The sequence below is a fragment of the Sander lucioperca genome, chromosome 8 (genome assembly GCF_008315115.2).
Source record: "Sander lucioperca isolate FBNREF2018 chromosome 8, SLUC_FBN_1.2, whole genome shotgun sequence".
NCBI classification, from domain to species: domain Eukaryota; kingdom Metazoa; phylum Chordata; class Actinopteri; order Perciformes; family Percidae; genus Sander; species Sander lucioperca.
The window spans coordinates 28,479,143-28,506,278 of record NC_050180.1 but is presented as its reverse complement, the minus strand read 5'-3'; the positions used below and the strand labels follow the sequence as shown (position 1 = coordinate 28,506,278).

Genomic DNA, 27,136 nt, shown 5'->3' with positions numbered 1-27,136 from the left:
AGATAACAGTAGTTCTGAATAAGATAATTTTATGTTGGGAAAAATTACAAGTTCTTGGCAATATTACTTGTAATGTAATTGTACGATTGCATATTTCCTGAAGGCATTTGTAAGGTTAGAAGAAGAGGCTCTGTGCAGGTATCTCAGAATTGTTCAATAGCAAAAAGAAAAGTTATATAAGAATTTCAGTATTTTTCTGTCAGCAGTAAGAGTAACTGACACGCAAGGAACTATAGTTTATGGGTTAATATACTCCACTTACTATGTACATAACCATGTTCAACTTGTGGTAAGAAAAAAATAATTTTGCAATTAAAACTTACAACTCAATTAATTTTCATGAAATGACTTGAAAAAAAGCATGAGCATGTCTTTGATATAAATAATTCAAGTTAATGAAACTACTAGTTATGAGAAGTATGCCTACATTATTTAGCACTAAAGCTGTAAAAATTCCCTTTGATAGAGCCCAGAACAGCATGAAACTAAAGACTAGAGCGACAGCAGAGTGCGTTCAGTGGGTCAAACCCCATCTCTCTCTCACACACACACACACACACACACACACATCTCTCTCTCTCCTTTACTATGTTAGATGATACTACTGACTAAGAGCAATGAAACTGAAACTACGCGTGCAATCTCAGTTTACTTCTCACACGCCCCCATTTACCACATCACTACAAGATGTACACCAATAAATCTATATATACATAAACCACTGCTCTTTATAGATATTTTGGAGTTCATGTCCTTCAAAACCCACACTCAGGGGACTGTCACAGCCAGATCACATCACTAAGTGACCAAAAGACCTACTGGACCAAAAACAAAAAGGTCAGTGAGAAAAGGAGACAATATGTATGACACAATACCTTGTTTGCTTGTACTTTACTTAAGTTAAGTTAAAATAAAATCAAACATTTCTTAAAAATCAATGTTTAGTGTTCAACATTTCTTAAAAATCAATGTTCAGTGTTTGGACTTAGATATGCTACTGGGAGTTGAGTCTAATGTAAATGCAGCCACAGTGTTTGTTCTCTGCTTGGTAGAAAACGAAAGAAAAAAAGGTTAGCACAGCCATAGGTCAACTGCATAGCAACTGGGTGCTACAGTCAGCAAACTGACCTATGAAAACACAGAGAGCGTGTTCTTCTCTGAGCATGTTCTTCTCTGAGCCTGCCGCTGTAGCATTGACGGCTTCACACAGTGGCAGCTCCCAACCTTGTACACTGCGAAGCTTAATTACAGTGACACATGAATATCCATGGTATGCCAGCTGATATTAATGATAACAAGTGCTGATTTATCCAGAAGGAGAGTTCTACAAAAAATATTGTGTTGGCTTCCCATTTTACAGAGAGGTCAGAAGTCAGGGTCAGTTACAACTTTCATCTCATCACTTAAAATGGCAAGTTTAATGTGTGTTCCTTGTAAATGTGGGTCAGGTTCTTGTACAGTATATGTACATGTTTTACACATTTGTGTTCTATGTCTCAGACTTTGGGCTGATGAGGACACAGAAAGAGGAAGAGAGGGAGACAGAGACAGAGAGGGCTCCTCGTGCTCCAGTTTGAAAACAGTAGCACAAGGAAAAATAAGCCCCACTCACATCTGAGCACCATGAGGAGCCACTCCTAGCGCTATAGGGGAGCTACATGCTAATGCCCTCTGGAGGCAGGAGACCTGTGGTCGGGGATATTAACATGCCGACGACTGACAGAAAAACAGTAACATGCTTACATATACTCAGAAACAGGAGAATAAGCTGTGTGCATACAGAAAGGTTCGTGCAGAAAAATGCTCAATAACTCCTGGTCCTGTTACTATGAGCATGGACATGCCTCCACTATTTCAACAGATGTACTAAAGGTTTGGTCGGAATCATGACCCCTTTAATGCTTTGCTTAACTTATGAATTAACTTATGATGTGTTATTTAGCTGAAGCTCATCATCTGTAAATCTCAGACTCAGTTTGTTCATCATTTGCGCAGCTTGTCTATTGAATTTGCTGATGTGAATCTTCCTTCCTTCCATTCTTTTACAAAGTTAATGTCTGGCCAATCAACTTTACGAGGAGTATAGCGATCTGTAAAATCCTGCAGCTGGGAATCCTTTTTAACGGCTGCTTGTGGCTGCAGCAGCCCAGACATTAAAATACACAATGATTACTGCCCATCAGCTGTTATTGATCGTGCATCAGACGCAGGCTCTTACTTTTGACAGTGAGGTACATGGACTTGCTGACATCAGCTCCCACGTCGTTGCTGACCTTACACAGGTAGAAGCCGCTGTCGTCCTCCAGCACGTGTTTGATTAGCAGTGAACCGTTGCTTAGCAGCTGCACACGAGAGCCGCTGTTAAGTGCGATAGGCTGAAACTGGGGGACGCCCGCACCTGGTAGGGAAAGAAAAGACAAAGGAAAGAGAAAGAGGAAGAGGTTTAAATGTACACATGTGCCTATATGATGATCTGTACTTTTCAGTAGAGAAAAAGATGTATAATGCTGATACAGTGCTTATCAGTGAGTTGACCTCCAGTGTGTATGTTTGTGTGTGTGTGTGTGTGTGTGTGTGTGTGTGTGTGTGTGTGTGTGTGCGTGCATTCATTTGACCATTCATCTGTGTTTACAGATTTGATGACAAAGCCTGTCAGATTCAGGGAGGATTGTAAACATGTTTTTTAACACCAGGCCTAAATCCTTAAACCACCAAACAGCTGCTAAGCACAGTGAAGCAGGCCGAGCTGCTGGTGTGATGCAATCAGAACAGACATAATGCTCATGTTTAACAAGACAGCAGATTGATGCAGAAGAACAGGCAGAAGGAGAGCAAAGCAGAAAGGCCTTGCATTGCTGCTGGCCTTCAACACTGAGATGAGCCAGTGAGATTCAAAGATGTTAACTGTAGCTAGAGGTGGATTTTTATTTAATCCTGTGTGTGTCAACTCTCTGGATTTATTCTTTGCATTTATGTTTGTTGAATACTAGATCCAGAAGAAATGGCCTTGGTCGAGGACAGACTACTCCTAAAGGAATGGATTTGTCTGGTTTCAGAACAAGACGAGTAATGCTGTGCACGTGTCTTTTCTCAATTCTTAAAAGTCCAATACAACTGACACTTATATACATATATACACACACACACATATATATATATATCCATCACTGAAGCATCGTTGAAATAATTGGACTTGGCATCTCTGACATATTCTGGCCTGCTGCCTGCACATAATTAATACCTATCTTTTAAATAGAAAATTATATAATCACTCTTGTTCTATTGTCAAACAATACAGTATCTCATTCTGCAATGGTGGCCTTAAATCTGTAGGAAATGTCACTAACAATAAATAATAAAGCTAACGTCTTTAGCGCAGTCTGCTCTTATAGTGATGAAAGCGCTGTATTCCACCTTGCTAATGTAGTATCAAACACGTGTGAACTGAGCCAGACATTGCATTAGCTTGTGTTAAAGTTAGCGTGTAGAGATTAGGCTATTTAGTGAGCTGTGGATTTTTGCTATTTAATTAAAATGCAGTCAAGTGGCCGTGGCTAGCAAAGGGGTCAAGTGGTGACTTTTTTTCTGCTCTCCTGGCTCTGACAGAGAGAGAGAGAGAGAGAGAGAGAGAGAGAGAGAGAGAGAGAGAGAGAGAGAGAGAGAGAGAGAGAGAGAGAGATAGAGAGAGAACGATAGAGAGAGACAGAGAGATAGAGAGAGAATTCTTCCATGAATTATTATTATATTTGCATATCCAAATGGTGCTAGTCATGCTAACAGCAGTTGACCTTTACTTACTGTTCCATATCTCCCAGGGAGACTCTTGTCTTCAACTTCTGTTGCAGAAGAAGACAGCCATTCTCTGGACAAACTGCACTCTGGCTTACAACAAATTAGAATATAGCTTATACCAAGCCACCTACCGTGGATACATTCTCATTGCTTCTTTGCTCTGACTGATATCCTGTGCACCAACATATTACAGAGCACCAAGAAAGATGCGAAAAACGGTGGTAAAAATATGTGATGAAGGCTCGAACAAAACACAAATCCAACTTGCGGCCGGGCCAACTGAACCATGGGGCACTTCCTGCTGGATAGGTAAACTATGATTGGGTAGACACACACACACACACACACACACACACACACACACACACTGTTCAGCCTAATCGCTCTGTACTGATCAGTAATGGTCAGACATTACTAATCAGGCATGAGGCTTGCTTGTCTCTAACACACACATGAACGCCCGCACACACAAATCCAATCAAAGGGTGAAAAACACATCTGATTCTTTCATTCCTTTGATCACCGGGCCTAGTGCACACACACACACACACACACACACACACACACACTCAAAAACAAATAAACACACTCACGCGTCACTCCTCATTGGTTGTTGTCCTTCTGTTGGGGAAGCTTTCATCCCTTGTTATATGGATGAGGGAGCAAACACATGGGGCCCCTTTTCATCTGCCCTGCTCTAGTGGCTAAACTCACCTGCTGCCTCCCTGCCTGCGTGCGTGTCCATCTGCTAACACTCTATCTGTATATCTGTCTGTTTTTGCCTGAGTCTCTCTCTCACTCTCTCTCTCTCTCTGATGATTCTCTAATCATGCAGGTGAAACCCTGCAAGCCTCCAACCCCCGGTTTACAGAGCAGATGGCTGTGTGTGTGCTTGTATGTCTATGCATTCACACACACCGATGCTCTGGCTAGGGATGAAGCAAATGGAACCCACTCTCCTTCAAATGCACTACTACAGCACTCACTTTCAGCTCACCTTTAAGGAACACAACCTGAGACCAAGGTATGGCCCTGCTAGCTGCACACAAAGCTGCACTGTAGTTGGCAAAATTATCGTCATATGATAACTCTTGAAAATTTATTGCAGTTTGTCTTGTGAGTGTTAAACATAGTGTGAATTATAACACTGTGAATTATACCACTATATCCATTACATTTGGGGTTAATTACCTTAAATGATGAACTTCCATGTTTGATTGTTTTACAAGCACTTTGTATTATTACGAGCCAATATATTGGAGCTATTGCAGAGCATCCTGGTGACTCAGGAGACCAAAGTCTGCTTTCTCATTCTGTGAGTTTAAATTTGAGAGTGAAATTTGCTTTTAATTCCAAATGATAATTCATGCTGTGTTTAATGTACCTTTGGAGTGTTCCCATACGATGGTGGGTGGTGGGTAGCCTTCAGCTGAGCAGTTCAGAGTCACAGTTTTCCCATAGATCCCATCTTGATCCTCAGGCTGAACCACAAACTGAGGAGGAACTGTACATACACATAAAGTAACAGTCAACATTGATTCATTACTTTTTTTTGGGTGTCTTTATTATGCTTGTAGCTGAGGTATGCAGGTTTTCATACCAGTCAAACACTACACCAGTCAATTTTACATTCAGCCAGACAGGAGGCTCTAATAAGTGATGTTTGGCACTGCAGGGATTGCTTAAAATGAAAACCTGCACACATACTACAGATTATAGTAGTCCACTAGGTGCCATTAGATATATATTATGTTCCTTTGTGTTTTCTCACCTCGAACAATGAGCTGACTCTGGTGCTCCACTGCAGCAGCCTCGTTGCGGGCGATGCAGGTGTAGTTGCCGTTGTGGTCGGGCGTCAGGTTGGAGATTCGCAGTGAGCTGGTGAAGTCGATGTTGTCCACAGTCACACCCAGGCTGATGGGGATTGGCCGTCCATCTTTTTGCCAGGTGATGTCTAGCGGGCGGTCACCTGACATGACCACGCAGGGGATGAAGACACGCTGGCCGATGGTGAAACGCTGGAACTCAAAGGGTTGAATGTAGGGAGGGACTGATAGAGGAGGAAAGAGACACAAAGATCAAATGTGATTTCAGCCGTGAGTTTCAAAGACCATCTTAATTCCCTGGATTCTGTGGCAGGTATTGTGTCCTTTTTCTCAGAGTAATCCTACAATCTTCTAACTATCTTCCTCATCCTATAAAGAGGTCACTGAAGGAACATAAAAGACCTGAATAGCAAAGCATTCTGCAATAATTCCCCATCAATCTCAGACTGGAACATTTAGTCCTTTCAGCACAAGAAGCTATAAGAGCACACAGGAACAGAACAAAAAGAACTTTGAGGTGACTCATTCAGGTTGCTTGGAAAAAGAAATTGAAGTGAACCTGAAGTTTTTCTCTTTGTCTATTAATAATCATCTATTGATCTACTAACCATACTTACTTATCTTCAAGCCTGGCTACTACAATCAATCTCCTATTTTCTTTTTTATCCACCCATCTAAAAACCCTGATTGCAGGACTAGTGCATATTAAAAAAAACAAAAAAAAACAAGTGATCAGAGTCAATTTGGCTGCATAATATAATGACACAGTTATACAATAAGATCTATTCAAATTGCCTGCACTCTATTCTCTGGGAAATCTCCAGCCATCACACAAGTCATCTGTGTTTGAGTGTCCAGTGAGTTCAAATAACACTGAAATAAGCAGCACTTTAGCACCTTATTTAATTCACAACAAAGTGGAGATAATGGACTCCAGGGATCCCCAAAGACACTTCCGCATTTTAAGCATGAGCAGAGTAAATTAACAAATGCACTCGCTCACTATAGCACCACTGGGAAGTGTTACTTTATATCATCGCTCTCTCTTTAGTTCTCACTCTCTCTCTCCCTCTGTTTCTCTTGCTCCATTGGTAAGTGTAATATAGTGACAACAACCTAGCATACTGTACAGAGGGAAAGAAATTGGGCATAATGGGGAAGCCCATTTTCATATCACCTATTTGTAAGATCTCAGTGGGGATCAGTCACTCAGCTCTGTAATATCAGTGGCACTGATACAGTCTTCATTAGGTACCCTGATATACTGATGGAATATCAGATAAATTTAGAAGTCTGGTGAGATCTATGATATAGCTGTCTGCCTCGGTTCTCGACTGTTGTAGAAAGAAGTGACTAATCTTTAATGCAATATCTACATTGCCCATTATCAGCAACCATTCATCCAATGTTCCAAAGGCACATTCTGTTTACTAATTTGATATCATTTTAAAAGGCTAACTGAGAAAACATTGGAGAACCCTTTTGCAATTATGTAAGCACATAATGTAATCTGAAAACTTCTGCCCTGGTTAAAAAAACAATGCAACTGATCTCAGCTGGTATTCTGTCTATAATGGAGTGGAATGGAAATTTCTAAGTGACCCCAAACTTTTGACCGGTAGTGTACTTCACGGGAAGTTATGAGAGTGGTATTGACTTTCTAATATAACTCTCAGCAAGAAAGCAAATGAGCACATCTCACAAAATGTTGACCTATTCCTTGAACAAAAAAAACACATGTGATGACAAATACAGTAGATGATGTCTTGCATAACAACCACAGCACTGCATTGTTCATCAAATAAAACAAAACACTGTAGTGACTGGTTTGATTGATGAGTTATATTAAATCAGCTCTATATTTAGCATATATCTGTCTGTCTCAAGCTGTAAAAACTAAATTGTATCCTTGCACAGAATTAAGGAAAATGTTTTAAGTTTTAAGAACAAAATTAAGCTTTTGAGTTTTTACATATTCATCTTTTGCAGTATATTACAATTACCAACAGAACATTAATATCAAAATAAGTTTCTTGACCAGCTGCATGGTATCTTGACATTTCATGTAAGCTTTTAAATACTTAATGCACAAAATGCATGGGGAAAAAAAACATCTCAAGGTTGTGCAGCATATTAAGCTCAATTTACTTTGTCTACACAACTCAATGGGACTAACCTCTCACAAGAACATGGACACTCTGGGAGTCCATCTTGTTGGGTTGGACCATCACCATGCAGTTATACTCGCCAGCGTCCACCTGCTGCACGTTGGTCAGCTTCAGTGTGCCGTTGTTCTCAAAAGCTCGCTGTCGGTGGTTGAACGGTAGCAGTGCCGAGTTTTTGTACCACTTTATGGAGTAGTAAGGGTAGCCAATCACACGGCAGTGAACGAACGCATCCCGTCCAGCAATCGCTGTGATGTTTTTCATTGGACGAATGCTGGCGCGGCCTAAAGAGGGACAGAGAATGAGAAAGGATCCTCTTTAAAGACATTCAGTGGATAGTGACAACAAATAACTAGGGCATTATTTTTGGTGTTTTTGTAAATAAAACTATATTTCTGACTCATGCCATTCCATATTTCTGTAGTATTTAAACAAGAAAAGGTTAACTGCTTGACAAAGAACATAAAACAGAAACATATTTCTCTACAGCTTTACATATACCTGCCACCAAAATACTTAGATATATAAAGCAACTGTTGTTTAGAGCTTCTTTGTTTTACCACAAGATATTAGTCTTAACTCTAAGTAGAATGCAGTGAAAGGACGACCAGATTAAAGTGTGCTAACCGTCTGAAGGAAAACAGAGCATTTAGATAACACTGCACTACTGATATTTACTGATAACTCTGCTCTTGTTGCTCACCCACATAACAGTAATACATTCTGTGTCTCATAAGATGGAAACAGAGTAATCGCTTTAACATCTAATCGTGAAGAGTTGAATTGGCTGCTTGAGTAATAAACACACGCAGACACAGACACTCACTCACTCACACACAAGCAAATCACAGATAAATCTATTCATGCAAACAGAAGAAATATATTTTTCTTCCGGCTATTTACAAACCAGCCCATTTTTGGAACCCAATATCCAGATACGCTTATGTGCAGCAAACCAGGATAATTCATTTGACCTAAAATACAGGCACGTTGGAAGAGCACAGAAACAATTTGGAGAGAAAGAGACGAGGCAACAATAATAAATATTATACAAGCGGTAGAGAAAAAGGAAATAATGCAAAAAAAGAACACAACAAATGGAGCCAAAACCAATCAGTGAAGAACACCCTAAAAGGAAATGTAATTGTGATTAAATATTTAATACTAGCACTAAAAATGACTATAAAAATAGCTAAGAAAAACTAAGTGGGAAAAAAGAATCAAATCATCACAAGTGAAGAACCAAAAAAAAAAAATCCTAATAAATCCACATTTTCGACGAAAACAACAACCAGTGCTCATGTACTGCAATTACAAGACAGCCAGCTGGACAGAGAGACACAGACAGACATACAGAGACAGACAGGTATGTGTATTGTTGTTCTTGGAGGAGCTGATTTGACAAGCACCTCTTACGTTTATTCGAGCCTGGTGGTACACAACCCCGGCCGAGTTGCTGCACGTGCACCGGTACACCCCACCGTCCTGCACCTGGGTGTGTGTGACGTTGAGCTGGCTGACGACGTGGCCCTCGTGGGTCTCGTAGTGGCCCAGGTGGTGGTGGCTGTCTTTGATGACGGGGTCTTCGTCCAGTGACCAGGTGCACCTGGGAGGCGGCGTGCCCTTGACATTGCAGACCAGGAAGACGGGCTCGTTTGGGTTTACCACCTTCTCACTGAAGGAGGATAGGATCTTTGGAGTACCATCTGCGGTGGGGGACAAGGTGGGACAGGATTGGGGACAGGAATACAATGGTGATGTTAAGGTATTAGAAAAGCATTGATTTACAGTTTACTTTTTTGGGGCATTTGTAGGCCTTTATTGACAGGACAGCTGAAGAAATGAAAGGGGAGAGAGAGGGAGAATGACATGCAGCAAAGGGCCTCTATATATGGGCGCCCGCTCTACTAACTGAGCTAACTGGGCACCCTACAGTTTACTTTAAGTTTTAAAGTTAGCCAGTTATAGTGGTGCACTTATATTATACTTATCCTGCCGTACACCTGGCTTACCATCAACCAACCAGGGCCTAGTATCCAAATGCCTACAGTATCTGTATGTATGGTAGTTCACTTTGTAATGAGTGAAATGTTTAGTTACAAGATCAGTTAAAGCCTGTTTAGTTAATCTGACTTTGACAGTTAGGGATGTGTGAACAGATGTGTTATTTGCTGTCAGGGGTCAATCTTTTTCAACCCTTTTTGTGTCAAATAATAATAATGCAATACAGGGAAAGGAAAAGTCATGACTTTTTGACAAGTCTTTATACCTTTCTTTCATTATGAACAGTGATCCAGGAGCTTTTCTTCCAGACACTGAGAGTGGTTGGTTTTTGAAATGTCTATGTCTGCCTGCTGCTGTTCTCTGATAATCTAGATCTGTTCCACATGATTATAGATTATCAATATCTTCTTTTTGCAGCTCCCTGGCCACAGGAGACAGTTGCCTGAGCAACGCTGCCAAGGTAAGCTATTGGATTCAGGAGTGTGTGTGCATGTATATGTTTGTATGCATTTGTGAAGTCTGGGATGATGCTTTCCAATGGTGGCCTATCGCAGAGAGTCACAGCAGGATGCCATTAACACATAAACCCTATATTAATCTCCAAGGTCTAAATCTGTTTCTAGTAACTCACTGATTATGCATAAGACAGCTGCTACAGTGTGGCTTTTGGTCAGCATTTGTGTGAATGGTCCACCCTACAAACCACATGCACACATTTTACCTTCAAGGATGACTTGCACAAAGTCCTGTGCAGACATCTTGCCCTTCCTGGCGAAGCACTGGTAGGCTCCACCGTCGCTCTTCGACATCCCCTCCATGATGAGGTTCTCCCGGTTGAGCCCAGTGAAACGGACATTGTTGCCAGGGTAGATGATCTCTCCGTTGCGGTACCATGAAAGCTCATACTCATCTGAACCGCTCACGCTACAAGACAGAGACACCTTGCTACCCACACTGCCTTTCACCTTCCGAGGGCTCACCACTGCCTTCAAGGGCTCTAAGCACACAAAAAATAAGAGATATTTTGCCTCTTTAAAGGAACATTCAAAGATTCATTTGTGTTTTAATGACAGTAAGATTGATAGGAAGACAGTAGGGCAGATAGTGGAGAAAGGTCAGGTTAGATTTGAGCAGCATGACTACATAATATTTCAGAGGAAAAGGTTGTAACCAACTAGCCTGGTCCTACCAGACTCTCGTACATTTCATTTGTACAGAGAGTCTGGCCTCTCTCCATTGACAAGTGTTAACTTCCTTGAAGGCGGGTACTCTGTTGAAGTTTAAAACTATTGGATCTGCCCAGAGCCACTCTGGATCTGCCATAACCAATCGCTAACGTTTGGTCATGACGTATGTCATGCGCATGTGCAACAAGAGGGGAGACCGTCAACAACTATTGGCTTATATTTAGCATTAGCATCGCTAGCGTTAGCCTTAGCCAACTCCTTCACCACTAACGGAGCGAGCTGGAAAATCAAACTTTTCCCGAACCCCGTGGGGAGGAGGGCAACAACATCATGGCCACCAACACAACTCAGCAAAGATTGTTCTTGCTCGGGCTTTAACTTCTGGATATTCAGCAGCGTTGCCACAACGGACCGAGTGGCTTCGTTCGCATCTTTCTAGTGCACGTCCTCAACGTCATCGTTCTCAGCCACTCCCTCTGTTCGCTGATTGGACCACCAAATATTTGACCGGAGAAAACCCAAGAATATACCGCAAACCCAGACGGAGTAGTGAAGGAAAATGAAAATTGAGCGGAAGTACGTAGGAGGGCGAAGCCAGGCTAGTAACTAACAACAATTGTAAAGATTTAACACATTCGTTTAGGATACATTTGAATTGATTAACAATTTAGTCTAAAAAGTATTGACAAATGCCCATCACAAGTCCCCAAAATGCTTGTTTTGCCCACCCAACAGTCCAAAACTCAAGTATTTTCAATTTTTTAATTATATAAAGAGAGAGAAGAAGCAAATCAGTTAATGTCTTGCATCTTTGCTTGATAAACAACTTAAATGATTTAATTGTTTGTTGATCAACTTATCAATTATCCAACTAATTATTTCAGCTGTAGTTTAAACAGGTAACATCCCCTCCTTTTAAACAAAAAGACTTACGTTTGACATAAAGGCGTCCCATGACCTCAGTGTTGCCATAACTGTTCCACACTTCACACACGTACGTCCCAGAGTCACTGGGCTGTGTGCTTTCTATCAGCAACCCTGTGATGGTTTGGCGGAAGCGACTGTCAGGCTCCAAAGGGCTGTTGTCCTTCAGCCAGCGGTATTTGGGCGTTGGGTAGCCTGAAGCCTTACAGGGCAGCTCCACCCGATGATTAATCATCACCTCTCGGTGGTCAAAGCCATCCAAGATGCCTGGCTCAGCATTGGTGGTGTCTGGAAGGAGCAGAGAATTTAGTGTTAATTAGTGGTGAGCGTTGCCAGGCGCTTGAAAGTGTAATCCAATATTGATTCTTGGGGTCAAGATCCAGTTCTATATACTGTATATTTTGTTATGTGAGGGAAAGAAGAGAGAACAATGCTGAACTATGCTACAATATACAGCTGAACCTACATCACAGTACAGCCTGCATTTCAATGGTTGTTGACTTGTTACTGACTGGCCTGAAGTAGGGCTGCATATAGTAATTCATTGTTGACCTTAGAGTAAATCGGCCTGCATGACAGGATTGGACTGTAAACTCTATTCCAGCCCATTCACTGGTCTTGCGTTACAGGCCTGCAAATCAATCAAAATGTCTGCGGAGGACCCATAATTCATATGGGAAAACATTTTTACAGTGGAAATCATTTTTGATGTCTGCAGTTTTATAATGCCAAATCCAACTTGAAAGTGTAAGTTTATGTAAGGTTAATCTTTGGCATTATCTACAGGAAGTATCCACTAAAATATATACATGTGTATTTGTCCTGCATGTATGGTCTTTGCAATTAAATTGATTCCAGTTTGAATGCAATACTGACCTGACACAATGAGACGCGCACTGTTGCTCTGACGAGTCTCACCGGTGTAGCGGTGGCGTGTGGTGCAGCGATAGTTATTCAACCCATCCTCAGGCAGGACGTCCAGAATATACAAGGCTCCTGTGGATGTGATGAGATATCTTTGTCCTGGAAAAGATAGAAAAAAAGAGTGGAGTGGAAACACATGAAAGGCAGCAGTTGTGTGGTTGTTATGTAGGATCAAAACATCTTTTACAGTATAAAGAATTTATTCACTCCGCCACAACAGGATTTCTTTCTCCAAAGGGTGTTTGTAGAGTGCACGGTAAATCTGTGGAAGTATGAATCTCACAGCACACAACACATGATTGTGGTAAAATCACCTAGACGACAGAACACAAAATGTATCCATAAAAAAGAAACACAGAAACTGTATTCATGAAATCAGATCTGCATATGAAATCTTCGCCCTTTAACAGATTTTATTGTCTTGTCTATGACTTCTGCCGTTGCAGTAACCTCACTGGCGCCAATGTCTGGTACAGAGAGACAATCCCTCCTTGGCTGTCACAGCCAGTTCAGTATGTAGGGTAATGTTATGTTAATTCTGCAGATCAAACCAGGATGAGTGGGGTTGTCAACATCCATAAGGAAAGAAACCTTCCTCTCTGCCATCACATGAATGCCCACATTCCCATGGGAGCAGATTGATGTCAAAACTGATCGAAAAAGCAATTTACAGGAGATTGTCTTCACTGCACAGTGGTGGGCATGCTAAGACAGAGGCAGCTTAGAGAGCCTTACAGGCCCGAGGAGAAACAGCCCTGTAACAGCTACAGCTAATGTTAACAGGGTCCAGAAGAAAAACATACACAGAAAATACTGCTGTGCAGGTTATAGTTTAACACATTTAAAGAAAAAGCCTACATCACCGTTGCATCTCTAACTTCTAATACAAAATGGGAAGTGGAAAAAAAACACAGAGCAAAATTATTTACTTATTCGTCATCATTTAACATGACAAATATTTTGAAAGCTTTAAATAACCTGCTTATAAGCGAATAAAAGATTAAAAAAGGGGAAGACTTGGATGTGACAATAGTTTGTAAGGTGACGTGTTTCAGGTGGGATTATTTCCTGAAGGTTTCTATTTCTTCCTGCTTGTGTGAATTGATTGACAGTAAGCAGGGCATATCGTAATGTGCACATTAATATGAAAACTTGGCATTATGACATTACGATTAACAGGGAAACTTAAACAAAAACAAATCAAGACGTTGTGTTTACTGTGATGGATTATCAAGCTCTGGCAATTTATGTCCGTGGAAGTTGTTTTTTATACTGTGCAAGAATGAATGGCAGCAAATGTTTTGCTATGAAGGTCTTACAATATACCTGTACATCTAACTACTTGGACAGTGCATGAAGATAATTAAGAAGATGGCACCAACACTGGTATAGTCTTGGGTGACTCTGATGCAGGTTACATTTTTGACAGAAATTATTTCTGCATATTTGATTTTGATTGCACCCTGTGCCTGAAGGCAGTCATATCAGCAATTTATCCAAAAGTATAACTAACTGGGGATGTGTTGCAGCAGCTAAAGCAGATTAACAGTGTGTAATTCATTTAAGTTGAACAAAGGGAGCTGTGGGTTTTCTTGTGATTTTTCTCTAAAACAGAGACAGTTAACATGCAAGATGGGTTTTTTAGATTTAGGATAAAAAAGTAGTCTGTCGAACAAAAGCAAAAGAAAATAGCAAACAAAGGTTCTGAATTCCACATATTTCTGATTATTTATGGTGTTGTTAGAATATTTATTATTAAGCTTTTAGTCAAAATGGCCTCTCAAATAGACATGTCAAGATCCTATGAAAAATGCATGGACAAGCAGATGCAGAAGTTTCTCTTTTCTGTGCGGGTTAACAAATAAGATGCCACCTCCTTTAGTTCACGTAACCCCATCCCCTATAGATCAGAGAGAAAACAGCTGTTATAAATGCAGTATTTCTCCTACATGTCATGCTGCAGTGCTGTGTTAAGTTGCAGTGTTACCAGACAAAATAACGGCACAGTCCAAACCAATTAACTCAACAAGTATTAATGAGAAAGAACCTAAATGTAATTTTCTTTAAACATTAGATTTTACACTAATGTTAACATCAAACCGCTACATGTTTTAATATTCCACTTGAGACTAATATGTATAAAAGAAGCAAAGCATGCATAATATGCTTACATTTCATATGCATTTTTGATGTTTATACATGCAAAGAAAAATCAACCTTGTGGGGTTAAGCAAACAGGGGGAATACAGAGAGAGGCGGGAGAAGAAGAAAAAACTGCACAGCTATTGTAAGCGTTGACCTAGATAAAACCGACAGCAGATTCCACGGATTTGATGTCCTGAAGGGGTTTCACTGGTTTACATACAGGGCTGCTAGATGGGCAACCAGCAAGTGGAATCTATAAAGAAAGGGAGGGAGGGAGGGAGAGAAGGAAGGAGGGTGTGACAGTGTAGTGTGTACATGTATGTGTGTGTGTGCAGATGCCGGCAGCCATGCATGCATGCCAGTGTGCAAGACAATTGGTGGGAGGAAATCTTCTCAGAGGTTGAGGGGGCCAGATGTAGAAAAAGAAAGCATTGCTGTTTATGATCATCGCCTTTGCTTTTTTCTTCACTGGTTCTGTACACATCTGTAGCTACAACAGCAGAGGGAGAGATCATTTGTTTTCTTTTTTTGAATAGCTTTGTATTTCAGTATTTGTTATTAATGCTTCTTATATTGTTATTAATTACTTTTTTGTTACTGATCGCATGTGGCGGTGATCAGTACCATAAGCAATACAAAAAAATAGAAATAGCTTACTAATAAATAACACTATATCGGTAAAAGGTGAAAACCCTGAAAAATATGGATTATCAAGCAGCAGCAAAAACAAAATTGAGACATCTCGTCCAAAGCTGTCCACTCCACACATACTGCCTCTTTTTTCCTTTTTTCTCTCCTCTCTTCTGGCTTCTCCATTTTGATTCTGTACTGGTCCTCTGAAATCTCGCTGTGGAATCCATCTTGAGTGAGACAAAATGGTATTTCACTCCAGCCGCTGTGAGCTGCTGCAATTTTCTCTTCAAGCACCTCTATGCTCTTGCAATGCCTTTTTAAGACGTCAGAGCTCAGTTATTGTGTTATGATAGAATGAAGTGCAGGCAGAGGGGACGCTCCAGTACGGAGGGGATTCAAAATAAGAGCTATTGTACTGAATTGTATTTTATTGTATTTCTTCTCGGCGACCTGCTACGGCGACCTGCTACCTTTAATTCCACTGCTTTGTCTTTAACTCGCTCACTGCCTCAGCATTTACGAGTAATTGCTGTCCATAATGCCAGTATGTCAAGTAAGAAACTGCAGAATAGTAAGAATGGTAAACTGGTAGTGTACTGCTGTGTAGTGTATAAACTGCCATGGATTAATTAAGGCAGTAACTGAGGCCTCAGTTCCCAGATGCATTAAACATCCTCTGGACAGAGATTTCTGTGTTATTGTCAGAAAGTGGAGCCCATCCCTCCATTCATTCACAGGCACTGCTACTGTAAAGTGAAAAAGTGCTCCATTCGGCCACACACACTTTATCTAATCATCCCCACTTTGCCAGAGATAGAATCTAATACGAACAGCGGGCTCTCACTCTCAGCAGGCTAAATAAGCCTTGACGTACAGATGAGCTAGTGTCACAGCATCCTCACTGCCAACAGACACTCTGAAGTCGCTGTAATTTAAATGAGAGCCGAGGTGGTCACATCTTAGCTGATAATCTGCATTGGACGAGAGTGAATTACAGTGCATAAACTGCCAATGTTTTTATTCCAATCGTCAATGCAAAATGAATATCTTCAGTCAAAACTACAACATTTGGCTACATGGAGCGGTGTACGCCAGTAACCCCGACGTGCGCAGAAGTGCAAGGGCCCGTCCAACGCTGCTTGCAGCTTTAATTTGCATCTGAAATTGTGTGTGGTGCTGATGATCTGCTGGCATAGTGAATCTGAAAATGGTTTAAAATACTGTAGATGCTACTGGCTCTATGAGGCTGTTAGGCTGAGTATCATGCAATGTTAAAATGCTGGTTTTTAGCAGTTATAATGTTTGTCATGTTCAACATCTTAGTTTAGAATGTTAGCATGCTAATATTTGTCAATTAGCACTAAAAAACACAAAGTACAGCTGAGGCTGATGGGATGCCCTTAGTGTTGCAGGTATTCAGTCATCATTCAGCTTGATTAATTTAAAAGCTTGATCAGATGTTGGCAAGTGAAAGGTCAGATCACCAAAGTTATTCAAATACATCCTGAGGGGAAAATGATTGTCCGAACAAAATTTTTTTTGGAGTTTCCAATAGTTGTTCAGACATTTCACTCGAAACTACAAATGTGAAATTGAACACGAGAGGAAAAGTCATAGGATAACAAAAGTCATTGGGATATATCATCTGGGAATCATAAACTTGCGCCAATCCATCCAGTAGATGTTGAGACATTTCACAAGATAAGTGCAAAAGCTGCATTATTCAACAAGACGAACTTTATCAGATGAATTATACTTCATACAAAGACCATATTTTGTTTATTTTAGGCAACACTGATATTACAATAAATATATGACACCATATGTGAGTACAGCTTGAATGCAATAGATTGAAAATGTTTAGTGCAGAGAAATCTCTTCTATAAAGGGTGAGTTGGTGAGTCAGAGTTGTTGTTGTTTAAAGAGGAAGGTGGGACTGGCTCTCAGTACACTGTGAGTCAGACAGTGAGGAGGGACCCAGTTCTAGTTGGGTCAGCAGAGACAGAGAGAAGATAAATGGGCTTATGAATGTGCTAGGTCTGTCTAGTAACTTCTCTGGCCCACTTCAACTCTCCTGAGTCACTTCAGACATTAAGTTAAAATTAAAAACAGATAGCTGTCTATCATGGGCTTACTGCACACTGCATCTGTTTAAAAGATACATAACCTTTTATTTTAGCTCAAATTATTGCTTAAAACTGCTAGTACTGATAATTGTGTGCTGTTAACCTGGATACAGAGGATTAATCCTGCAGTGGTGGGCCCTCACAGAACAATACTACCATGAAGTGTTTTTATCTTCTATCTTCTTATCAGAGGTGGGGATACAATTCTAGGGTACTACAAAAACATTAAAGAGGAAACACTGCATTGACTCCTGTGGTGGTAATGTCAAAGGAGTGAACGAAGTGTTCTTAGATTCATTTCTGCCTGCTCAGAGTCGGGGGTACGTTGCATCGCGAAACAGGGCGTGCGGGGCCAGACGTCTGATCACAGCTTTATTCTGAGCTGATTGAGGTCAGATCGCAGGACTGACCTCTCCACTGCATAGCTCTTCAGGGCTGCATGCAAAGAAACTGAAATGAGTATATGACTATTCTGCAGACCAAACCATGAAATACCTATTGTTCATGTGTCTGTCCAACTATTTAGATTTACCATTATAATCAACAGCCATTTTAATGACTCTTATGCACTGTTGAAGAAACTACTGTATATCACATTGAACTAAAGCCTAAACCTGACAGTGTACTGTAGGTGAGCTACTGCACATAGCAGACCATCGGGTGAATGCAGACACTGTGGCTCTCTCTCGGATCCATTTAATTAACATGATGACTCTGGAATCAATAAGATACATGCTAATGGTCAAACTACTGCAACACTCTTTAAATCAGTGTATACAACCTCTCTGATGCCACAGTACAGTAATGGAAAAACAACATAATACTTAACACCAGGAGAAAGAAGAAAAAAAATTACATTTTTGGTGAAAGGGTGCCAGTTTAATGTTTGTGTCACATTACAGTACGCATTTGCCGTATTTTTGGTAGCTTGAGAGAAGTGTACAACGCACTTCAATTAATAAAGTGAAGTAGGACTCTGGGGGTACTGTGGGTACTAACGTATTTTCTGTAATTCATAGTGCGCAACTAAAAATGTGTTCAATGTAAGTGAGATTAAAGAAACACAGAGACACAATGTCTCACCCTTTCACTACCACAGGATAAATGATCTGACAGGAAAACAGTGAAAACATCTTTAACGACTGCTTTTTAAACTTTTTTTCAGTTTTTGTACAGATTAAATAAACAAGATACAACGTCTTAATTTGTGAAGTTTAGAGATGCTGGTCGGCAGATCTTGTCACTTTTGAAAAGAGCCAGGCTAGCTGTTTTCCCGTTTCAAGTCTTAGAGCCAGACTAAGCTAACCGGCTAGTACACTGAATGGACAAACATGAAATATCAATCTTCTCATCTAACTCAATGCTAGAAAGCGAATTACCATATTTCCAGAAATTGTCAAACTATTAGTTATAAGACAGTTAAACACCGTCAGTGCTGTATTGTGACCACTGATGTTTACGACTCAGTGTATTATTTGCTTCCTCGTGATTGCATTGATTGCATTCTCCGCTAGCTATCAGTAAGTGTATGTAAGGATGGGCCATAATTCCTGGTCACGGGTGGAAGCACTGGGCAACTTGTAGAGGTGTAATCTGAGCAGCTAAAATGTAAAAATAGGAAATGTGTTGTGGAGAGTGAGTCATTTTGTAGGAAAAATGCCCTTTAGCATGGCTGATCTGTTGGAGACGCTCTGGATCTGAAGCAAATGTGGTCTGTGATCCTTTTGTCTCTGTGTCACAGCCAAACAATATGAATTTTCAACATTGCTGTCAAGTAGGCAGTTTGTCATGTCTAAACTTTCAAGATACTTCTAATAACTTGGTGGGAAAAACAATGAAAATGGATTTTGCATGATATTGTAAGTGGTGAGAAAATCATGAAAAACAGTGAGTGAACAGTGAATTTGTCTTGAGGCAGGAAATCCGAAGAAAAGAAATCAATCCTACATAATATAGCTTATGAGTTAGCAGTTAAAATATAAAGTTACTTTTATCGTGCCATCATCTGGCCGATCAGTGTGACTTAAACATCACATTTGAGATAGTATAGAATAAACAATATGGTGCAGATTGGACAACAACAAATGCAGATTAGCTTTCAAATATGATAACCAGGTCAAATAAAAAAGTAAAAAGTCACCTATAAAAATGTCTTTCTCTCAATGCACCTGCTGTGTGAATAGATTTTAGGAATACAAGTAAATGACAGAGCTGCCATTGAAGCCTCAGTGAAGAAGGCATCCTTGGTTCAGTGAAAGTTTTGGCATCAGAGACTCTGTCTCTTATTCAGAATCAAAAACCTCTGTGTTCCTGTTTGGCTCATTCTACTTCCTCTCCTGCTTCTTCTCTCTCCAATACTTGGTCTCTCTCTTTCTCTCCCTTTCTGTCTCTTCCTCTGTGTCCTGAATGCTAAAACAGAGGTTGGCTGTGTCAGAACACTGCAATGAAATCCTGCAGTCGCAAACGCCCATTTCGAGTAAACACCTCACTTTACCTAGACGTTAACCCAAAAGATATATTTCACCTTTGTTAAACATTTAGTTTTATAATATAAAATCTTATATTTATTATATTATATTTATTACTAAATAGAAAGATAATGATATGCTGAGACTTTTAGATTTTAGGGATATATATATATATATATGTAACTGCTGCCATTGGAGGCTCTTTGGATCAATAACAGAGAATAAGAGAAGTTTTTTTATTGTATCTTGCCCTGAAAACATGCCTGTGTTTGAATCTCTAAATCTACCCATTCAATTATATGACTAAGAGTCACTGAAGCGCCAACAACAAATGTGCATTTAAGTATAATGATGTGTTTTGTCATTGCTTCCACCCCTTGTGCCATTAGTCTGTATCCATCACTCACACTTAATCTGTTAACAAAACACTCAAATGCCATTAGGGGTGCACGATTCAGAAAATGTCACGACTCGATTCAAAATCGATTTTTGATTCAAAACGATTCTCGATTACAAAAACGATTCACAGTATCTAGTTACTTTTCCCATGTGTATGTATATATATATATATATATATATATATCTTATATATTCATGTGGATTTTTTATTTAGTATCTTTTATTCTTCATATTATTCATGTGGATTTGTTTGTTATTTGTCATTTTAACATCCAGCCTATATAAAAATAAAATATGAATCGATTTTTGGAATTCTATGAATATGATTTTGAATCGGTAGAGCTTGAATCGCGATTCGAATATGAATCGATTTTTTTGCACACTCCTAAATGCCATGCAGTTATATATTTATTTTTTCAGAAGGTATTTTTTAGAGAAGAAACAGTTCTGAAAAAGAGAGAAATGCACAGACTGTCAGTGTTATACCACCGTTGTTTTAAATAAAAAATGGGTTTTTATTCATCATAAATAATTTGAGCCTTGTAATCCATGCAAAAAATGTCCAACTGCCATGAGATGAACAATTCATATTTAATAAACAACTGAGCAAGTGAAAGATGTCATCTTAATAAATCATGTGACCCTGTAGTATTTGCTCGCTCCTGGACAGATTGCTACAGAATATTGAAATATACAGATTTAGTGGACACAAAGGCATGTAATCGTGCACCCTAAAAATTTCATTTGGCCATATCTGTTACATTTTATTATTTTTCTTTCTATTAGATGTTGCAATATTAGTTAATTGTAACAGTATATGCATGGCCTATTACCCTTACAACTGGTATTCTAAATATAGTTTTGTAATTATGTTCATGCATTTACTGAACACTGATATTTGTGAAAGGAGTGTAAACAAGGAATGACCTATAGATCATAGCCCTGCAATTAGGGTTGGGTACTGAACCCTGTACTTTTACCGGTACCGACCGAATCACGTTGGTATTACCGAGTATTGGTTCACGTAAAATCAAAAAATCAAAATCAAACGGTGCCAAATTTCGGTACCTGAGAGTAAGCACAAGCTTATCTGTCCTCTCTGCATGTTGACAGAGAGCAGAGGTCCGACACACACGCGCGCCCGCAGAGGTATTCAATTTGAAAATTTGACATTCGAATATTCGGGTTTTTTTTGTTTTGTTTTTGCACAACCTGGCATCCCCCTCCAAACGGTTCTCATTCGCGCTTGAATATGTTCGAAATATAATACTCTCTTTTACAATTTTCTTATATAGCCTAGCCATTTTAATAGGATGGACAACCCAACCTCGTTATACTTAATAAATATATTTGCTTCTTCTTGGACTACTAAAGTGTTCCTGCAACGGGAGTATTCTCTGGCTAGAGCGCAGAACAGCGCAGTTTGCATGGTCAGAAGTGTGTGTGTGTGTGTGTGTGTGTGTGTGTGTGTTTTATATCATTAGTGAAGTCTCCGTTCTCGGGGCATATAAGCCCTACTCGCGTGAGGCGCGCTGCTTCCTGCTCGCGTGAGGCGCGCTGCTTCCTGCTCGCGCTGTTCTGTAGTTTATTAAAAGTTTATTAATTCTGAACGTGTCTGGCCTGTCTATCTATATTGCACCAAATACGACACTGCACTCCCTTGTGAAGTCGTTTGGATGAAAGGTTCTCAAAATAATCAAAATGCAAACAAACAGACAGACACATAGAGATTCTTGCCGTTATTAAAGATAATAATATGTTCAGCCCCCTCTCTCCGAAGCTTCGAATATTCGATGCTCATTACTACCGAAGCTTTGAAGCTCAAAAAATGGTATTCGGACCAGCCCTATAATGTTGTAAGTAAATAGGATAAATAGGTTTGGAATTATTTTTACAACTGAAATAAGTTTTTTGTAATTACAGAGGGAAAGAACTGAAAAAAGTACCGTTGGGTACCGGGAACCGAATTTCAGGTACCGGTATCGGTACTGGTATTGGTTCAGATGCGAAAGGTACCCAACCCTACCTGCAATGCATGTTGCCAAAAACAACATTGTGCTCAACATGGAGTCCAAAGCTACAGTGAACGAGAGCGCTAAAGGAAGAGTAACACTGAACATGTGTAAAGAGGTTTATGTCGCGACGGGACAAAGCCCTCGTACAGGAGCACATGGAGAGAGGACTCATTTTACATTAATGTATAGTAGCTTGCTGAGCTCGGCTGCAGGCATGCACTCGCACACACACATCACAAAAAATGCTGAAAAGGAGAGTCAGGTCTCCAAGGTTAAATAGTCTGTGGGTTGTTGATGTCTTTGATGAGGTTAGCAATCCAGTAATCTCTGCTGAAGTCCAGAGCCATTAAACAGCATGTTGCTAAGCAGGTCTGTGCATTGAAAATGCCATGACAGCAGCAGCAAAACAACAAAACAAGTTTAACGCAAGGAAACACATGATATTATCAGGTCAAAGAGACAATAACCACTAGTGCAAACACCAGATAACATTTAAGATGTGTTTCACCTGCTTTCACATGCTTTTTTTCCAAAGGTATTCACTTTAAGTGTTCAGCAGTCAACTCTGTAGCAGAATATATGTCACACCTGGTATGCACACTGGTGATGGGGATTTCATTTAATATTATCAATTCTTAAACCAACCACAGTTATCTAAACCAACCTCCTGACCAGTTTAGTGAGAAAGCAAGAAGGAAAGCAAATTAGAGAAAGATTCAGCACTCAACTCAGCAGGCTTCAAGGTACAGTCCAGGAGCAGGTGGGTAGGCACAAATAACACCGGACCAACTCCCACAGCCTCAGCACTGGTGTGCTCTCTCTTCTACTGCACAACCAGATCCTACCCTCGCACTGTTGCTTTTGGAAAGTTCCAGATGTTCCCCATTCGGACCATCAGATCATCAACATCATCATCATCAAATGGAGCACTTTATTTTGCTTGTTTTTAGCTTGTTTAGCATGTTTTTTGCTACGCAGTACATTATGGAAAGTCGTGTTGGTCTGTAGGCAGAGTGGCCGAGGCCTGATGAGACAGCAGAGACATATTTAAATCTTGTTGTCTAATTCATAGTGGGCTCCTGTGTTCTTAGTAGACTGGTTACCTGTATGGAAATAGGCTCAAAGGTTTATCTGTTGAAAAGAAAAGTCTCAAGCAGGAAAAAAAAAGCATCTCATACTGCACCAACTTGTATCGTCCTGCCTCGATGCTTTGTCTCTGTTATCCTGCTACACACATATTTCCACAGCCAAATGGCAAGCTAACTAATCTAATCATTTACTTAGCATTACTATATTACAGTCTACTGTAATTAAAAAGAACATCTCTCACATCTCCCTAACCCACAGGAGAAACTGTTGTCAACTGTTGCACTCTGTGTTTGACTCTATGTCTGGAAAATTATACTCACAGACGGATTGTAAAATGAGTAATTAAATCTAGCCTTCTATTTTAACCATACTGGAGAGAGGATGTTGGCTTTGGGCTGCTCGGTTGTGTATGTGTGTGCGTGTGTGCGTGTGTGCGTGTGTGTGTGTGTGTGTGTGTGTGTGTGTGTGTGTGTGTGTGTGTGTGTGTGTGTGTGTGTGTGCGAGTGCGTGTGTGTGTGTGTGTGTGTGTGTGTGTGTGTGTGTGTGCGTGTGTGTGTGTGTGTGTGTGTGTGTGTGTGTGTGCGTGTATGTGTGTGTGTGTGTGCATGTATGTGTGTGTGTGTGTGTGTGTAGCAGTGTGTGTGTGTGTGTGTGTGTGTGTGTGTGTGTGTGTGTGTGTGTGTGTGTGTGCGTGCGTGTGTAGCAGTGTGCCATCATAACCTAATTATTGCAACAGCTTAACAACAGCAATTAGCACATTTCCATCAGACGACACTAATTTGTGAATTCCATTCCAACACCATTCAGGACCAACACACACACAGAGAGAGAGAGAGAGAGAGAGAGAGAGAGAGAGAGAGAGACACACACACACACACACACACACACACACACACACACACACACACACATACTAAATACACTGTTGAGCTACTGGCAATGCTAAATCTATATCTATAGACCTGTGAAAATTGCTTATGGTAATTGCAGTTATTGTAAAACTAGGCTGAAGCTTTAATGAAATTTAAAATTTTAATCATTTGTTTTTTGTATAGTCCACATTTACTGACTTCTCCCCCGAGGGACGCCATGTTTCCTCATCAGACTTCCCAATAAAACACCTCTCCCCGACAGATAAATTGAATTGTTTCATCAAACAATGATTTCCTCTCACTCTGGGGGAAAGGAGAATCCCATATTGGCAATATTCATTCCTCTAAGTGTATAGCTTTGCAGTGTTACATATTATGAACGTAGATCTGTAGGAAATGTATAATAACAATGATTATTTATAATAAATTAATGAATTACTTAACTTACAAATGTCCAATTCAGAAATACCCACAATAGCACAACAGATATATTATCACCTTTTTAGTTCATTTTACACATCCAGCAGTGACGGAGCAACATTTGCATTCATTTGCAATCGTGTTCTGGTCACCTGGCAAATATAAGTCCAGTATTCACTCTTCTTTTAGCTCTGTTTTTGGATCTCCACCACCTCCTGAGGGAAGTATCTGGCTGCTTATTGCTCCACTATGTTCACCAGCTAATTGCTGACTTTGTCTTTCTGTCATTTGGTGCTGGACAGGTAGCATACAGTGGGTTTTTATAGCTTTTTCCATGAAAATAGCGCTTCTGCTGCAGATGAAAACAACAAGCAGCAAGAGTGAACCAAAACATAAAAACAAACCGAAACAATGGGCTAAGAGACGCTAAACGCTCTGCGGAGCTGAGGGTTAGAGTTTGGTGATAATTCTTTGTGGGTTAATCACTACCAGAGACCATTTTGTCATGCAACTTATTATAAAACCATTGTTAGTAGTAGTCATTGTAATATAAAATTATTGATTATAGCAGCTTTAAAGATCTTCAGCAGAGACAATATGCCATTTTGTAATTATTATTTCTTGCTCATCTAAAGACATATCTGATCTTTACCTCTATTCATTGTTGTTGTTTGTGGTTGAGAAAGATTTATTAAGCGTTTTTTGAAGACTTTTCTCTTAAGGATGCAGCCCTAGCGCATCAGTCAAAAAATGTTAAAGGTGGACAACTCCAGCAGTTTTTGTTCATACACCTGCCGCAGAATAACATTCTCCCTCCCTCCTTTCTCAGCCCCCTCATTTTCCCATCTGGCTGCCTTCCTCTACCCCCCCCACCCCCCCCCACCCCTTACTTCCTACGCAGAGATGCATGTTGAGTGATAGGCCTGTGGATGAGTCTGGACAGTGCGTCTGAGGCCCTGGTTTTTAATAGGGTTCTGTTCCCAGTAATTATGCTGACACAATTTGATCAGCACGGGGCTAAGTATCTTCATCTGAGGGAGATCGGGGGGAATTAACGCTGATGTAATAAGTACAATTTGTCACTATTAAGACGGAGGTGTTGACAGGCACTGGTGTTGTCAGGGCAACTGATGGCGCTCCCTTGCTACAGTATGTATTCTACTGCATCCGGCGAGCAGAGCTGTCAGGCCCCCTCAATAATCGATTCCTTGGGTTGCTCTGCACAGGCTAAAGCACACATACTATGACATACTGATATACACATACAGTATAATAAAGATACACTGCACCTGGATGTACTGCAGTGTTACACACTGACATGCAAGCACACACTATAAACACTCACATACAGTACATACAAAACATATACAAACCACCTGAAAAAATGATAAGTTTTGTCCAGCAGCTACTGGACATCAATGTCACGACTGAGAACTGCTGCCAACAGCTCCAACACTGAGATGTGGACTAGCGGACACTCACAAACCTCTTGCTACCCTGTGACTCTGCGAGAGTGCAGGGTAGCAAGGGTAAAAAATGCACTAATGAGACAGGACTTCAGGTCTAACTCGTTGCCGGGGAGACGACCAACGCCAAGATCTTGACCCTCCAATCCATCTCATCGAGCATTTTTCTGAAAGGAATCCACATTAGCGATTTATACACTATTAGGCTGTGCAGAGTAAACTATTGTGCTTCAGTGAAATCTCATCTTCTGACCACATTTTAAGTGTAACAATGTTCGATAGGCACGAAACATTTTACGACTGTATGAAAACCTAAGCTGTGAGCTTCACACTATAGTGGTCATATTTTTCTCTTAGTTGGACGAAAACTATAGTTTTTCTGAATTTACAGATTTAGGCCCACATGTGCTATATCATCATGCTACACAAAAAGCAATAAAGTTATAATCCTGAAGATGTCATGCCTGGTGTCATTTCAAAATAGCGAGTGTGAGTGAACATGACATTTGCAGTTACTTTGATGAGTAACTCTTTGATGTGTTTACAGCACAGGCAAACAAACAGTACGTGGGCTGAGAGAATTCATAGCTTGACATTGTTTTATGTTAAGAAAGAAGACTAAATAAGACGGTCAACAATGACTGCTTGCATCATTTCCTATGGCATAACAATAAACTGTGC

The 27,136-nt window shown here is 40.3% G+C and overlaps 1 protein-coding gene across 5 annotated transcripts in view; it reads right to left on the bottom strand.

The window, feature by feature from the left end:
* The window catches only part of dscamb (Down syndrome cell adhesion molecule b), a 119,107-nt gene that overhangs the window by 31,565 nt on the left and 60,406 nt on the right, over nt 1-27,136 (bottom strand). For 4 of the 5 annotated variants that reach the window (XM_036004320.1, XM_036004321.1, XM_031290845.2 and 1 more), the window contains exons 4-11: nt 12,775-12,921; nt 11,908-12,186; nt 10,509-10,784; nt 9,193-9,489; nt 7,795-8,067; nt 5,564-5,842; nt 5,177-5,296; nt 2,219-2,398 (exon numbers count right to left, since the gene is read on the bottom strand). In XM_036004320.1, coding sequence (XP_035860213.1) covers nt 2,219-2,398; nt 5,177-5,296; nt 5,564-5,842; nt 7,795-8,067; nt 9,193-9,489; nt 10,509-10,784; nt 11,908-12,186; nt 12,775-12,921 — 1,851 coding nt within the window. Of the gene's footprint in view, nt 1-2,218; nt 2,399-5,176; nt 5,297-5,563; nt 5,843-7,794; nt 8,068-9,192; nt 9,490-10,508; nt 10,785-11,907; nt 12,187-12,774; nt 12,922-27,136 lie in introns of those variants that run through there. The other variant, XM_031290847.2, reaches the window with a different exon arrangement.